Genomic DNA, 16,799 nt, shown 5'->3' with positions numbered 1-16,799 from the left:
CATCTTAAAAAAAATTTTTTATCTTTGATTTATTTGATAACTTTCTCTTTTTGGTATTTCTGATGTCATATCTTTATGATTCCGGCCTGTTTTCCAAACGACTTAACACCAAACAGCATAAATAAAAAAGGTTCATTTTTCTGTGACCTGTGGTGGTTTGATTAGGAAGTGGGTTACAGCAAATTACGCATGCGCACAGCGAGCTTCACTGCTCTAAGTGGCGCATGCGCACATACAAATCCCTAGAAGCAGCAGCGGCAGCTCGGCTCAGTCCAGGCGGCAGCCATCCACGCAGCTATCTTTATTCCGTTTTCTTAAATTAGCCCCTTTAAGCTTCGCGATACCGCCCCCAATTTCAGCGTCGGTACGGAGCCGCCAGGCCGGGACAGAGACGGAGAGAGAGGCCTCGGCCATGGAAGCGCTCGGACCCGGTAAGAGCTTTCAGAAAACGGAGCAGCAGCGAGCAGCGCAGGGCGCGAGCCCCGTGTGGGGCGAGTGTGCGCAAACGCGCCGCTTCACTGGGGGCCGCGGCTGCAGCGAGGCCTCCACCCGCTGACGGGAAAACAAACCGAGGCCCAGCCCGTGTCCCCGTGTGCGTGGGGGTGTGAGCGGGGCTTTCCGGGCTGTGCGGGTCGGTGCGTGTTTACAGCGGGGCTGCGCGGCTGCCCGCGCGGGGTTTTATTTATGTGAAGCACGCACCGCCCGTCGAGTCGGAGCTGGCATTGTGTGAGAGGGGATTTAACAGGGACCTTCCTCCTTCCGCGTCCGTCGTGCTGTGTTTACGTTCGTGTTCGTGCTCGTGCTGGTTCCGTGGATCTTTCCTTCAAGGACGACACGCAGCGTCGTCGAAATGTGACAAAACCGCGTTGGTTTGTGTGCAGATCCGCGGCGTCGCCAGCAGGAGCGGCGGCGAAGGGTGGAAAACAAAATGAGTGCCAGTAAAAACACGCGTTAAATGCGCGTTTTGGTGCTCGTTGTTTGCGGGTTTGACGCGGGGCTGCCAGGGGGCTGCGGACACGCGCCTGGGAGCTCCGCACCGACCGATGGTGCTTTTATCGATCAGATCTGCGGGCCAGCTCCATAATATTCATCTCCTGTATGATAACAAAGACACGCGCCCTGCAGAGGAACACGCGCACGCACACCCAGCGGTGCGCTGCGTCCATCCGCCCAAACTGGGGCCGCTTTTTGTTTGCTGCGCGGCACAAACCTCCGTTTATCTGGTCTTTCCTCAGCCCGCGGGGGGAGGACGGCGTCCTGGTGGCGTTGTTTACGGTGGAAAATGTAAAAATGTTCGACAGGTGATGTGTGAGGGCCCTCCACAGGTGCGCGTGTGTGCGTGAGACTCTGGACACGCACAGTTTGGGGTTTTCAGGGTTTTCAGGGCTCTGCTTTCATCAGTTTCTTTGTCTGAACAGCTCGAAACGTCACTGACGTGGTGATTTAATCAATATTTCTGGGAACAACAGTGTTTACTGTCATGGAAAACCTGGAGAAGTTTCGGATTTTATTATTTGTGCACGTGTTGTTAGTTTTTAAAGAAGTATTCTGGATCAAAGTTTAGGTCCTCACACATATAGATAAACTTCTGCAGGATGTGAGGAAATAAAGCTCAGATCTTTAATGTCCATCAAAAGGCCGGATCAAACAACCTGATCAGGTGAACCTGATCAGATGTCCTCCTCTGATCAAACAACCTGATCAGGTGAACCCGATCAGATGTCCTCTGATCAAACAACCTGATCAGGTGAACCCGATCAGATGAACCCGATCAGATGTCCTCTGATCAAACAACCTGATCAGATGAACCTGATCAGATGAACCTGATCAGATGTCCTTAGTTATTAGTTATTGATTAGTTTATGAGCTGAAAGGCAGAATTTTCTCGTTTTTTGCTCGTTTTTTAACCTTTTCACCCGGTAATTTGCACCAAAGTGTTAAAAAGGAGTTTTTTCTTCCCACAGTCGCTCAGATTTGTTGTGATTTGGTTCTTTATGAAGAAAACTGACTTATTATTGTTCCTTTTATTGATGTTGGTGTAAATTTGAAGTTTTATTCTCAACATTTTGACTTTAATCTTTGAAATATGATTAAATTTTTATTTTCCTGGAGAAGCTTCTCACACCTGAAGCTTTGGTCGTGTTTTTAAGGGTTTTTAATCCTAACTTATATTTTCTGCACTTAAGTTTCTGGTTAAAGGAAAGTTTCTGGTCAGTGTTTGTTTTAATAGTTTATTTTCCTGCTGGCGATGATCTGAATAAATGTGAAGCTTTTTGCATGTTGCTGTATTTGCTGCTGAGGCTCATGGAAAACCTGGAAAAGTCATGGATTTTTCCTTATATTTGATGGTATTGATGTGGCTGAAACTGTGAACTTGAATCTTCCAGAAAATGTTTTGTGTAAATCTGGATTTTAACTGAACATTTCTGAATATTTTATTGTATATCGAGCTGCTTTTTGCTCAAACCACAGATGAAAACGGGTGGAAACTCTGATGTAAACCCTGTAGAAACATCTCAGGTACATTAAAATGTTCAGTGTTGGTGATTCTCTGGGCTGAAAATAAGGAGATTAGATGAATAAATGCAGGAAGGCCTTATAAACGCTTTCTGTTTGTCTCTGATCAAACTTTAGAAAACTCTTTGATCTCTCGCCTGTTTCTTTGAATAATTATGGATCAATAAGTCCAACTTTGATCAGAAAAACGCTGAATTATTGTCATGCTAAAGCTGCACGTCTGCAGCTGGTTCCACAGACTCCACAGAAGTGTGCACGCAGCGTGCACGCAGCGTGCACGGCCTTTCCTCTGGGACAGGTGAACCAGAGCATGCAGGAGCAGCTAAACCTCAGGTTATGGAGCTCTCAGCTCATCGCTTCTCTGAAGGAAGACGTCTGTCTGAGGTTCAAAACCGATGTGACTGTAACAGGATGGAAGTGGCTGGGTTCACGTGCACAGATCAGGCCAAACAATCAGAGTAATGTGCTTCTCCCAGTGCACGTCCTGTGTTTCAGGGCTTCATGTTTCTGCATTCAGAAGCTTTTATCCAAAGCAACTTATAAAAGAAGAGCTAACATCAAAGCTAACAATAAGCTAACAATAAGCTAACAATAAGCTCCATGGAAGGAACCCAGCAGTCAGGCTCTGTCAGAGATGGAGAGCAGCAGAGAGGGAAGTGCAGGGCAGGAGATGCTCTCTGATCAGCTCGGTCTTTCCTGAAGATAGACAGGGACGCCCCTGTTCTGGTAGCGCTCGGTAGGTCATTCCACCATCGTGGGACGACACATGAACAGAGTTTGGATTGTCTTAGGCGTGGTGTAGGAGCTGCTAGACGACAATCCTGGGACCAACGGAGGGACCCAGTTGGGACAGAAGCCTTTGCAGGAGCCTTCAAGTAGATGGAGCCGTTCCATTAAGCTCTTTGTAGCTAACATCAGGGACTTGGATCTGATGCTAAGGGCAGCCAGAGGAGCTCAATGAACAGAGGGGGGACGTGTTCTTTTAGGCTGATCCAAGACCAGACGCACCGCCGCGTTCTGGATCATCTGCAGAGGTTTCACAGGCTGGAGACCAGTTAGGAGACCAGTTAGGAGACCAGTTAGGAGACCAGTTAGGAGACCAGTTAGGAAACCAGTTAGGAAACCAGTTAGGAGACCAGTTAGGAAACCAGTTAGGAAACCAGTTAGGAGACCAGTTAGGAAACCAGTTAGGAAACCAGTTAGGAAACCAGTTAGGAGACCAGTTAGGAGACCAGTTAGGAAACCAGTTAGGAAACCAGTTAGGAGACCAGTTAGGAGACCAGTTAGGAAACCAGTTAGGAAACCAGTTAGGAGACCAGTTAGGAGACCAGTTAGGAGACCAGTTAGGAGACCAGTTAGGAAACCAGTTAGGAGAGCAGTTAGGAAACCAGGTAGGAGACCAGTTAGGAAACCAGTTAGGAGACCAGTTAGGAAACCAGTTAGGAGACCAGTCAGGAGGGTGCTGGTTTCTGAGTGATTCCAGTATATGTGAGTGCTGTGGTCTGCTTTAAAATGCAGAACAGGTGAGTTATTATCTCAGGTTCTTCTTCTGGTTCCATCTTTATTTAACAGAGAAAAGCTTCACCCAGTGGGGCTGGAGGTTTGCCCTCAGAGGAAGGATCAGATCCATGTAAACGTGTTGGTCGGGCTGAACTCGAGCTTCTCCGGGACAGATGGAGACACATCTGTTCTATAAAGAGTCCAGTTTCAGTCCCCAGGACAAACTGAACTGAAACAGTTAAAGGAACAAAGTAAAGATCCACTTCTTCTCCGTTTCCCTGCTGTTCACAGCATGAAACTCTAGAAACAAACGACTTTTAAAATGTCTGGAAACACAACTGAGATCCAGCTGGTCAAACCGGACCAGAACCCCCAGATAATCCAGCTGGGTTTGAATCCCTCCTGCAGAAAGCAGCTTCTGATCACACTGAAAATGTTCTAAAATGAACTTTTTAGAACATAAATTGATCATAATGATGGTGCAGTGAGTTGCTGCCACAGCTGGATGTCCTGCCCAGCTGTTTATTAACAGCTGTGCGTTTGTTTTAGTGTGGATTTAACTCTGATGTGATCCCACAAGCTAGTTTATCTGTCCTGCAGGTGCTCAGGTGCCGGTTGGATGGAGGTGGTTTGCAGGAGCTGCTCCATCAGGAAAAATCGTTTAATTGAATCGTTTTAAAGCAACTTTGAACAGTTTTTATTCCAGTAGACACTCAAGAAAACTCAGTCTGAGTTTTTAGAAGTTAAAGCTCTTTCAACAGCAGCAGGAGGAGGCCTGAACGATGGATTTCACTTAGTTTTTACACAGGTGTGTCAGAGCTGTTGGCTCGGGTCAAAGCCTGGAGGTTAAAGGTCAGCTCCAGAGGTTTAAAGCAGCCTCAGAGCTGATCTGATCCCAGAGTCTCCATGCTGTGAACAGCAGCTTAATCAGGTGATCCACAGGTGTGGTGCTGGCAGTAGACTGACTCATCGCCTCAGGCTCAGCTGTAAGCCCGGCCGCGTCCTGTCCATCACGCTGTGGTTACCGGGGAAACGGGTGGCTTTACCCGGCTCTGCGGTGAGTAAGAGGCGGCGGGCTGGTGGCTCTGCACATCAGATCAGTGCCACAGTCAGAAAGGACCCGTTTCCCTTCCTGTGCTCGCAGCTCAGCGTCGCCACGATGGAGGAAGTTCAGCTGAGACTTTGTTCCTGTGAGCAATCCGTTTGAAGCGTTTAAGGAGAAATAATCAGACCTGAGGATGCTGTGGCATCACAGGTCGGGCTTTAAAGTGTGTTCGGTTTCACAAATGTTGTCTTTTCCTTCAGAATCGAAGCTGCATTTAAAACCTGTGTCGCAGCTCCAGTCCCAGATGTGAGTAAAACTGACCAAAAACCGACCAATTTAGGAGGAATTCTGTCTCTGGACACAAAAATATTTGAGTTATTTCAATTTTTCCAGGTAAGACAAGTTCGGTCATCAGTTTCTGTTCAGCTCTGAAATATAACTTCACATTTGGAAGATGTGGATAAAGGTTTGATGCACGTCCGGATAAAGTAAAACAATTCAGTGAATCTCTGACCTGAAAGGATTAAAACGACGTGACTCACCAGCTGTTTCTGGTCTAACAATAAACTCTGGGACCATATCTGGGATATGATATTATATCCCAGATATGATATTAATTTCTCTTTTTTTCCTCCTGTGGATGTCCACCACAGCTGCTGTTTGTTTCCTCTTAGAACAGCTACTTCTTCTGCAGAAAAGTAGAATCTGAGTTGCACAGCGCCCCCTGCAGGAACTGATGGAGACATTTCTTCACTAAGTTCATAGATTACGCAGATCAATAAGTGATCACAGTAGCAGCTCTACGTTTCCTGAGTGTAATTCTTCAGGTTGTGGTGGCCGGATGAGTCCAGGGCGTTTCACGCTGAGGCACATTTCTAAGTGGCAGCTGAGGAAGCTAAATATAAACCAGTTCTGTTTTTGGTTGAGGAGGAAGACCTGAAAGCGACTGAGACGTGTTCAAACTGAAATCCCTTCTGTGGTGTCCAACGGTTGGGATTCGCTGCAGGTTTCCTCTCTTAAAGCAGATGTTGCTGCAGAAGAAGTTTCAGATCTGTGTCTCCCTGCTGAGGCTGAAGTTGAGCTGCGATCGGTCCTCAGCTTTACTCTGATATAATCTAACACAGCAGCTTTTCTGTTGGAGCCATTTCAGTGTCAGTAACTTTAGTTTTCAGTTTCTTATAAACCCGACTTCTTCAGGGGTTTATGATGATCTACGAACCAGCTGCTTATCCTGGATTATAATTTCAGTATCACCAGAAGTTGCAACTCTTCATATATATATATGAACCAGAAGTTTCTTTCAGCTCCTTAATGCTGCAGAAGAGAAACACTTAAGTGTTCTGATAGCTTTTTAAATGTGTTTGATTCAACATTTCTTTAGTTTAAACTGAACATTCACCTGTAAAAACGGCACCAGTTTCTCTGAACCAGCACCAGAATGCAGGTTCCTCTCTGTGGAAATGCAGAAATATGAAGCTCAGGCCTCTCAAAGCATAATTATTTACTTTCTGATGTGCTTTTGTGTAGAAATATGGACGAGGTTTATTAGATTTATCATCTGAACATGCATCAGATCTGCTGTTTGGAATGAAAACTGATTAAAAGTGGAGGAAATGACAGTTGGGTTCTGCTTTCACCTCACAGGTGGCTTCTGTGGTGCATTCACTGTCCTTCTGAGCGGCAGATGAGCCGATTCTGTTGGTGCTTCAGTGACCCGTGTCGGTCCTCAGTTACTGCAGGGTGGACCGAACCGGATCAGAACCATCCTGAGTGTGTTAAAGCGTCCGTGTGTGGCACTGGGACTGATGACGTGTTGAAGAGGGTCTCTGTGTGGAAAGGCTCAAAGTTAAATAACAGGATGGTTTTCTGCTTCCTCCTTTTTCACCAGAGTTCTTCGAGCTTAAACTCTGAGACAAATGCAGCCGAGGAGGACGGCCTTCTGAGCAGATCGGCACCAACAGCTGGCATAAGTTCAGTGGAGTAGTTTCATTAGTCAGACTCTGTGGGACCAAGGCCAGCAGGACGAACTGAATCATCAGATGATTTAACTCCAAGTCGTGATAAAAAAGGAAAGCAGGCGCTGAGTTTGGCTGTCAGAGGGGAGGGGGGGGGCTGAGCCGGGGGGGCAGGGGGCATGTTGGGAAGCATGTTCTCAGAAAGCGATGGGAGGGTCTGGATTGTCTGTGCTCTCGCGCTTCAGTGGCTAACTGGAGCGTGTTCGGGAGGACCCCCGCCGCCGCCTGGCTGTCTGACGCCTCCTCTGCCGTTCTCTGCTCTTTGAACCCAGACGATGCGTTTCTGCGGGGCGAGGAGCGTCCTCCATGTTGCTGATCGGAGGTAGTCTTCCTCAGACTGGCTGCAGGAGCGTGGTGACATCACGGCGCTGAGTTGTAACGGTAATCCTCCATATGGCCCCGCCGCCGCCTGCCTGAGGAGCCGCTCTTTGTCTCGGCCTGAGGAGGGGGTTGACCCGCGTGTCTGGGTGGAGCTGGGGGTGGGGGCGGCAGATAATTGGAGGTCATTGTTTGGCCTGCCTCCCGTTGACCCATGTGGGTCAGGGGCCGCGGCCCGGATCAATCGGCCTGTGTGGGACCACGTTAGTGCATTCAGGCAGGTGACAGCGGTTGGCGTTACGTGGCGCTCGCTCTCCCTCGCTGTCACAGAGCTGCAACCTTTAATAAACTCAATGAGTCTGTAAATGCAGACAGTTTAACTGTGGAGGTTTAAATGTGACTGACTATGACGCCTCTGCCCCCCCCAGGCCCGCCTGCTCCCACCTCTCTGTTTCAGCCTCCACGGCGTCCCGGCCTCGGCACGGTGGGGAAACCCATCCGGCTCCTTGCCAACCACTTCCAGGTGCAGATTCCCAAGATTGATGTCTATCACTATGACATCGACATCAAGCCTGAGAAACGGCCTCGAAGGGTCAACAGGTAAGAAACGAAGCTGTGGACGGGTCAGAACCAGACTGCAGCGGGCGGGACGGACTGCGTGTGACGGCCTGATGTGTGTGTTGCAGGGAGGTGGTCGACACCATGGTGCGGCACTTCAAGATGCAGATCTTTGGAGACCGACAGCCTGGTTATGATGGGAAGAGGAACATGTACACAGCACATCCGCTGCCGATCGGGAGAGACCGGGTCAGTACCGCAGACACCCAGCTGCACGGATCTGTGAACAGAGGATGCTGGGAAAAAAACTCACACTGTGGCGTTTACATGTTGTTGATCCACGGGTTTTCCTGAGATTACGTCCAAAGTTAAATTGGAAAATTAAGATTCATAAAATGATGAAGTTTGCGAGTGCAAACCTACATTAAAATAAAAAATATGGTGTAAAAATGACTTAAAATCACATTAAATTCATCTCAGAACACTTTACTAAGAGTTCAGTTCATTAGGAATCAATCATCTTGGTTGTCATAGTAACATGTGCAACAAAATGAAAGTGTCATCCAATCAGTGTATTTAAAAAAGGGAAAAACAAAGCGAATAAAACCAGATGAATGAGTTCATTGAGTACAGCTGAGTATCATCAGCAATGGAAGTTTGTCCCATGCTGAAGCATTTATAAAGTAAAAAGAATGGGTCCAAGCACAGAACCCTGAGGGACTCCATGACTCTGTGTTGAATCTGTTTCAACACAGAAACCATCTGAGAGGAGGTTCCTCTGACTGTTGTTGGTCAACAGCTCAGAACAAGCTTTCCGTTTCCTTTTAGCTGTTTTCTCTTCCTTATTCATGCTGCTGTAAATGCAGCGTCTGACCAGCAACAAACTGAGTAAAACGTTTTGTGTAAGTCGGAGGAAACCAGGTGGAGGGATGCTCCTCCTTCCTCATGTCTTGTGCTGGTCTCCTGCTTCCTGTCTCCTGCCGCTCAGGTGGATCTGGAGGTGACCCTGCCAGGTGAGGGGAAGGATCAGACGTTCAAGGTGTCTCTGCAGTGGGTGTCTGTGGTCAGTCTCCAGATGCTGTTGGAAGCCCTGTCGGGTCACCTGAACGAGGTCCCCGAGGACTCCGTTCAGGCCCTGGACGTCATCACACGCCACCTTCCCTCCATGAGGTACGTCAGATGTTTTTGTCCCTGTACTCCACCACCAGTCTGATCTGGGACTCGGGTCCAGCGTTTCCCCGGCAACCTGCCAGCCCAAGTTATCCTTTCCAAGCTGCTGGTTTATCTGTATCCAAAGAGGCTGAATTATGGACTCGGCTGTCAGTTTAATGACGTCAGAACTCAGAAAACATTGATCCAGACGCCTGAGAGTCTGAGGAGGAGCTGATCGTTGGGCCTCTGGCTTTGTGCTGATGCTGTTTACCTGGAATAAATGAAAGATAAACCAGAACTGAACATGTGTTTGCAGCTCAGACCCTTCTGGTGTTACTGTCCATATGAAAGCTGTGAAAGCTGTGGATTAAGCTCCGTTCCCACACAGGTACACTCCTGTGGGGCGCTCTTTCTTCTCCCCTCCGGAGGGATACTACCATCCTCTGGGTGGAGGCCGGGAGGTGTGGTTCGGCTTCCATCAGTCTGTCCGTCCTGCCATGTGGAACATGATGCTGAACATCGACGGTAAGAGCCGACTCCTTTAAACCTGCCTCCATGTCTGATAAATGAACTTTAAACTGTTTCCGTTCAGCTCTTATCAGAATAGTTGCAGAAGAAAATGGATTTCCTCCTCTTTGGGTTGTGTTTGTGTGTAAATCTGTTCCAAGATGCTCGATATTCTCAGTTTTTTTACCTCCTCGCCCTGTAAGAGGCTGAGTTTTGGTTCATCTCTGGTTTTCCTGACGGCTGATTAGTTTTTTGTCAGATTAGGATCAAAGCAGGTAAAACAGCTGAGATCTGAGGCTCAGAGAAGGAACTTCCCACCAAAAGCTTCCAGGTTTGATCTTTGGTCTGAAAAACCTGCTGAACTCTCCGTTCAAACCTTTAAAAGCAGCACAGAGTAAGAGGCTGACCCCTGACATGGGACTCAGAGCTGTGTCTGTGCACAGTTCATTCTGCAGAGTTCACATTAATGAGACTGAGCTCATGTGTGGATGAATCTGTTTCTGTCCACCTTCTCTGGAAGCTCTCCTCCCGTTTAATTCTGCACAACGTGAATAAAACTTGTTTTATTTGCTTTGGACCGTCACTGGGCAGAAAGTTTAAAACAAACCGTGTGGATTAAAGCTCAAACTAATAAATCCGAATAAAAAAACTAATAAATAAAACTAAAGTTTCACATGTTTTCATACATAATCGGATGCATTTCATGTCAGTTTTAATCATCAAACTGAGCATTTTTATGATTAACAGTTAAAGTTAAGCAGATAAGGAGATGAGAAGTGGGCCTTTTAAAGGTCTAACTTCCTCTTATTCATTCGTTCGTTTCTACACAACGAGCACAGCTGGGAAAGTGGGATTTTCACCGAAACCTGCGAGTTCATGTTTCTGCATTTAGCTTTTATCCAAAGCGACTTACAGGTAGGCAGGTAAGGTAAAGGGGGTCTTGCCTAAGGACCCCTACTGGAGGTAATACCTTCCATGCAGTGGATTTGAACTCAAGTCTCCCACATGGAAGGTGGCAATGATCCCACTAAACTATCCAGAGTTGGGGCAAAGCCTGAAGGAGGCTGCAGGAACTCAGCCCAGATCATGCAGCAAAATGCTTCTAACGGCGTGCAGATTACATAAAGAAGAGGAGGGAAAGGGAAGGAAATGTGTTGGTTTCAGAGAACACGGCAGGTGCTGCGGTTCTCAGCAGGTCAAACGCACAGCGAGGGCTTAGCTGCAGGAAAATGTCACATTCTTTGTTCCACACATCCTGAAAAGGCTTCAGGGAAGTGGCCACGCTTGTTGGGGAGGATGTGAGCCTCAGGGAGCCAATCAGAGACGAGTGCCAGCTGTCACGTGCACGCTCGCACGTGCACACACACACACACACACTACTGAGGAACGGATGAAATTTATGTTACTGTAATCTCTCACTCTGTAATCTGATGTGATTTCAGCTGAATCTGTTCTGCTGTTTCACTTTTCCTGAAGTCTGAGAAATCAAACCAGACTTTTGGACTTTTTAAGCCTTTGGTTCCTGTTTTCAGGAGGAAAATGATAGAAGCTGAAGTGAAATACTTTAATACTTTTAATAAAAACACTGGCATATTGGATGTTTTTGCTTTAAATTAAAAAATAACAGAAATTAAATCGGCTCATTGTTGCTTTAACTCTTTATTTAGTTTTAATGGTTCCCTCAGAGGACAAATTTTTAGCTGAAACCTGCTGATGCTGCAAGTGGAAAAGTTAAATGTTCCTGAAACGGTTTTACAGAAGATAAAGGTTCGTGCAGCATTAGTCTTTTTATTGATCGATTTGATCAGGTGTGTGTGTTCCTGCCCCACAGTGTCGGCCACTGCTTTCTACCGCGCTCAGCCTGTGATCGAGTTCATGTGCGAAGTGCTCGACATTCAGAACATCAACGAGCAGACGAAACCGCTGACGGACTCGCAGAGGGTCAAATTCACCAAGGAAATAAGAGGTAAGCGGAGACGGGTGGAGCCTGTGGGAGACGGGTGGAGCCTGTGGGAGACGGGTGGAGCCTGTGGGAGACGGGTGGAGCCTGTGGGAGATGGGTGGAGCCTGTGGGAGATGGGTGGAGAAAGGTGGAGCCTGTGGGAGACGGGTGGAGCCTGTGGGAGAGGGGTGGAGCCTGTGGGAGAAGGGTGGAGCCTGTGGGAGAGGGGTGGAGCCTGTGGGAGAGGGGTGGAGCCTGTGGGAGAGGGGTGGAGCCTGTGGGAGAGGGGTGGAGCCTGTGGGAGACGGGTGGAGCCTGTGGGAGACGGGTGGAGCCTGTGGGAGACGGGTGGAGCCTGTGGGAGAAGGGTGGAGCCTGTGGGAGACGGGTGGGGCCTGTGGGAGACGGGTGGGGCCTGTGGGAGACGGGTGGAGCCTGTGGGAGATGGGTGGAGACGGGTGGAGCCTGTGGGAGATGGGTGGAGAAAGGTGGAGCCTGTGGGAGAGGGGTGGAGCCTGTGGGAGAGGGGTGGAGCCTGTGGGAGAAGGGTGGAGCCTGTGGGAGAGGGGTGGAGCCTGTGGGAGAGGGGTGGAGCCTGTGGGAGACGGGTGGAGCCTGTGGGAGACGGGTGGAGCTTGTGGGAGCCTGTGGGAGAAAGGTGGAGCCTGTGGGAGAGGGGTGGAGCCTGTGGGTGACGGGTGGAGCCTGTGGGAGCCTGTGGGAGACGGGTGGAGCCTGTGGGAGAAGGGTGGAGCCTGTGGGAGACGGGTGGAGCCTGTGGGAGACGGGTGGAGCCTGTGGGAGATGGGTGGAGACGGGTGGAGCCTGTGGGAGATGGGTGGAGAAAGGTGGAGCCTGTGGGAGACGGGTGGAGCCTGTGGGAGAGGGGTGGAGCCTGTGGGAGAAGGGTGGAGCCTGTGGGAGACGGGTGGAGCCTGTGGGAGACGGGTGGAGCCTGTGGGAGAGGGGTGGAGCCTGTGGGAGACGGGTGGAGCCTGTGGGAGAAGGGTGGAGCCTGTGGGAGACGGGTGGAGCCTGTGGGAGACGGGTGGAGCCTGTGGGAGAAAGGTGGAGCCTGTGGGAGACGGGTGGAGCCTGTGGGAGAAGGGTGGAGCCTGTGGGAGAGGGGTGGAGCCTGTGGGAGACGGGTGGAGCCTGTGGGAGCCTGTGGGAGACGGGTGGAGCCTGTGGGAGACGGGTGGAGCCTGTGGGAGACGGGTGGAGCTTGTGGGAGCCTGTGGGAGGGTTTTCACGCTTTTCCTCCTGTGTTGGGCGCAGGTTTGAAGGTCGAGGTCACGCACTGTGGACAGATGAAGAGGAAATATCGCGTTTGCAACGTCACGCGGCGCCCAGCCAGCCACCAAACGTGAGCGCCCCCTCTGCACCTGCCGAGCCTCCTGCGGCGCCCGTTGAACCCGCTCACGTCCACATCTGTGCTTCCTTCACAGGTTCCCGTTGCAGCTGGAGAACGGCCAGGCCATGGAGTGCACAGTCGCTCAGTATTTCAAGCAGAAGTACAATCTGCAGCTCAAGTATCCACATCTACCGTGTCTGCAAGTGGGACAGGAGCAGAAGCACACCTACCTTCCCCTGGAGGTGAGGGCGGCGGCTCTGAGCCTGGCGTCTCACTGACTCTGCCGTGAAAAGACGAGTGAAATGTTCTCTCCTCTGTAGGTCTGCAACATCGTGGCCGGCCAGCGTTGCATCAAGAAACTGACGGACAACCAGACGTCCACCATGATTAAAGCGACCGCTCGCTCCGCCCCCGACAGACAGGAGGAGATCAGCAGACTGGTGAGCGCCGCTGCCGCTGCCTGCGCCGCCTCTCGGACGTTACACCCCAACGCTGAACCGCTTCCTGTCTCCTCCGCAGGTCAAAAGCAACAGTATGGTGGGGGGGCCGGACCCCTACCTGAAGGAGTTTGGCATTGTGGTGCACAATGACATGACCGAGGTAACGGGGCGTGTCCTCCCAGCGCCCATGCTGCAGTATGGGGGCCGGGTGAGTACAGACACAGGGAGGGACTGTGGAAGGGTGAGTAATGGGCCGGGGCTTCACGGGGTGGGGGGGGGGGCGTCGCAGAATGAGTGCTGACATGTGAGGGGGGTTCCAGGGTCCAGTCAAAGAGTCATTTTGTTTTAAAAAAGGACTTCTGAGTCACTAAAATTGACTTCTGAGTCACTAAAATTGAGTTCTGAGTCACTAAAATTGAGTTCTGAGTCACTAAAATTGACTTCTGAGTCACTAGAATTGACTTCTGAGTCACTAGAATTGACTTCTGAGTCACTAGAATTGACTTCTGAGTCACTAAAATTGACTTCTGAGTCACTAAAATTGACTTCTGAGTCACTAAAATTGACTTCTGAGTCACTAAAATTGACTTCTGAGTCACTAAAATTGAGTTCTGAGTCACTAAAATTGACTTCTGAGGCACTAAAATTGACTTCTGAGGCACTAAAATTGACTTCTGAGGCACTAAAATTGACTTCTGAGGCACTAAAATTGACTTCTGAGGCACTAAAATTGACTTCTGAGTCACTAAAATTGAGTTCTGAGGCACTAAAATTGAGTTCTGAGGCACTAAAATTGAGTTCTGAGGCACTAAAATTGAGTTCTGAGTCACTAAAATTGAGTTCTGAGGCACTGAAATTGAGTTCTGAGGCACTGAAATTGAGTTCTGAGTCACTAAAATTGAGTTCTGAGTCACTAAAATTGAGTTCTGAGTCACTAAAATTGACTTCTGAGTCACTAAAATTGAGTTCTGAGTCACTAAAATTGACTTCTGAGTCACTAAAATTGACTTCTGAGTCACTAAAATTGACTTCTGAGTCACTAAAATTGACTTCTGAGTCACTAAAATTGAGTTCTGAGTGGTTTTGGACCTGGAACTCTCCCCATGTTCTGGTCCTGGGGTGCAGCTCAGCAGCCGGGCGTCTTCTGTCTCTTCTTCTGTCTCTTCAGCCTCCGGTGTGTCATTTTCACGCTGCTGGACGCAGCTTCTCCTGTAGACTGATGTTTGGAAGCTTGAGCTGCAGCTCCTCCATTTCCACCGCAGGAGCAGAGCTCTGTGGGGGGGTGCTTTAACCCTGATGACTGGTGGGAGCTCAACATTTCTGATTGGCCGAGTATTCCCAGCATTTTATTTCTGTCCCAGTCCATAAAACGGGATGTTTTAAGATAAAAAAACTGAGCTTTTCTTCTGAAAACAGCTGGTCGATGCTGAAGGGAAACACTTCTTCTGTTACATATTTAATTTAATTTAAAAGCTGATGTGAAGCTCAGTGTTTCTGTCCCAGTCGGCTCATTAAATCTGTTAATGTTGATGGTACCGAGGGCCAATCAGGACAAAGCAGCAGTGAATCGGGGCAATAAAATGTTGAAGTCCGTCCCTCTGACGGTGAACAGGTAAGGCAGGTGTCCTGAGGCGAGCTCAGAGGACAGAAACCAGAAAAAGCTTGTTTTTTAGTGTGAATAAGACCCGTGAGAGCAGGGCCTCGCCGTCCCTCTGACATTATGGGTTTTAAGCAGGTGTTTCCACAGGGATAACGGGGCTATAGCTCCAACATACAGTCTACACCTCCTCAGGTGGATGCACCTCCACCAGGGGGCGCTCTCTGCTGAAGACGCCTTCAGAAAGCTTCAGATTTCCACACAAACAGACTTCTTGCAGCCACATGACGCCCCCTGCTGGTCATCAGAGAGAATTTAGGTTAAATTGTTGGAGGTGTTTTACAGAACTGAGACGAGCAGCTGCTGAGGTTCACCCTCTGAATTTCAAACCAGCCTTAATGTATCTGCTGTCACTAAACATGCACACGCACGTGCACACGCACGTGCACATGCACATGCACGCACACAGCTACTCCTGCAGAGCTGAACGCAGCTCGGGACGCTCCCTCCTGCACACACCCGACACCTTTGCTGCTGCCGGCTGTTCAGGCTCCAGAGGCTGGTTTGGGGTTCAGGGACTGTGTGTGAGGGGGGGGTTTCCAACAGGAGGTCGATCAGACTCACAGCAGTGGAGTAACACCAGGGTGAAAACGATGAGCTTGAGCTTTAATGGTTCTGCTGAGCCTCTCGCAGTGAATGAGGCAGAAGCTCTTGGCCCGTTGCCTGCTGGGACATTGAGTCTAATCGGCTTCCTTTAAACTCCCTTAAATGTGGACGGAGCTTTTCCCATTTCTGTGATGAATGACACATCTGATTTGGTTTGGTGGCATGCTGAAAGTAGGCCGACATGCAGCTTCAGCCGAGTATTCCCCCTCGGATCAGGCTGCCTGCCCGGCCTGTGAAATGGGAAAGGCTCGGTCCAACAGTACCAACAGGAAACAGGTCCATCCTGGACCAAACCGGTTCTCAGCTCTCAGTGTGGTCACTTGTTTTGCAGAGTAAAGCTCTTAATGGTGTTGAGTAAATCTTGTTATCTTGTGTGTTTTGGATCTGTTTTCGCAGTCGACTAACGCCGTCTGTTTGATACTCGGCTTCACGTTTGGACTCCTGATGTGGAGGCTATAAAACGGGATGTTTTAAGATAAAAAACTGAGCTTTTCTTCTCAAAACAGCTGGTCGACGCTGAAGGGAAACATGTCTTCTGTTGCATATTTAATTAATGTAAAACTGAGCAGAAAAGCTGATGTGTTTAGCTCCTTAAAGGGGAACGCCGGTATTTTTAAACCTTATTTCTGGCATGAGAATAAACTGTGCTGCAGGGGGGCGTGTGGATGAAGTGGTCCCAGTAGAGTGCCTGTGTAGAAATCCCTCCGTTAGCTCTCCTATAGCTGCAAGTAGCCACATAACAGCAGCTATGAGCTAACAGCAGCTATGAGCTAACAGAGCTATGAGCTAACAGCAGCTATGAGCTAACAGCAGCTATGAGCTAACAGCAGCTATGAGCTAACAGCAGCTATGAGCTAACAGCAGCTATGAGCTAACAGAGCTATGAGCTAACAGCAGCTATGAGCTAACAGCAGCTATGAGCTAACAGCAGCTATGAGCTAACAGCAGCTATGAGCTAACAGCAGCTATGAGCTAACAGAGCTATAGCACACGTTCATTCATTCATTCTTCTTAAAGTATTGGTGAAATAAAGACAGATAATGCCTTATTTAGAGGCTGCATCCTCTAAGCCCCGTTCACTCCGTTATATGGATCTCCAGTTATCTAAATATCTTCCGAAGGACGCCGACTTTCACCAAACTGTTCTCAGTGAGCAGATGAACGTATTTCAGGCCAGAAATAAGGTTT

General features: G+C 49.1%; 1 protein-coding gene across 3 annotated transcripts in view; it reads left to right on the top strand.

Annotated features, from left to right (window-relative positions):
- The first annotated feature begins 231 nt into the window (after window positions 1-231).
- ago4 (argonaute RISC component 4) overlaps window positions 232-16,799 on the top strand; it is a 40,281-nt gene continuing 23,713 nt past the window's right edge. For 2 of the 3 annotated variants that reach the window (XM_072371189.1, XM_072371188.1), the window contains exons 1-10: window positions 232-431; window positions 7,824-7,995; window positions 8,082-8,202; window positions 8,942-9,123; window positions 9,494-9,630; window positions 11,444-11,578; window positions 12,833-12,920; window positions 13,003-13,150; window positions 13,229-13,348; window positions 13,428-13,589. In XM_072371189.1, coding sequence (XP_072227290.1) covers window positions 413-431; window positions 7,824-7,995; window positions 8,082-8,202; window positions 8,942-9,123; window positions 9,494-9,630; window positions 11,444-11,578; window positions 12,833-12,920; window positions 13,003-13,150; window positions 13,229-13,348; window positions 13,428-13,589 — 1,284 coding nt within the window. In that variant the 5' untranslated portion in view covers window positions 232-412. The remainder of the gene's footprint in view (window positions 432-7,823; window positions 7,996-8,081; window positions 8,203-8,941; window positions 9,124-9,493; window positions 9,631-11,443; window positions 11,579-12,832; window positions 12,921-13,002; window positions 13,151-13,228; window positions 13,349-13,427; window positions 13,590-16,799) is intronic. The other variant, XM_072371190.1, reaches the window with a different exon arrangement.

This window comes from Leuresthes tenuis, unplaced genomic scaffold, assembly GCF_036924035.1.
Source record: "Leuresthes tenuis unplaced genomic scaffold, fLeuTen1.0.hap1 SCAF_18, whole genome shotgun sequence".
In the NCBI taxonomy this organism is placed as follows: Eukaryota; Metazoa; Chordata; class Actinopteri; order Atheriniformes; family Atherinopsidae; genus Leuresthes; species Leuresthes tenuis.
Note: the sequence above shows the minus strand (reverse complement) of the source record. Positions and strands in the feature narration are given on the sequence as shown.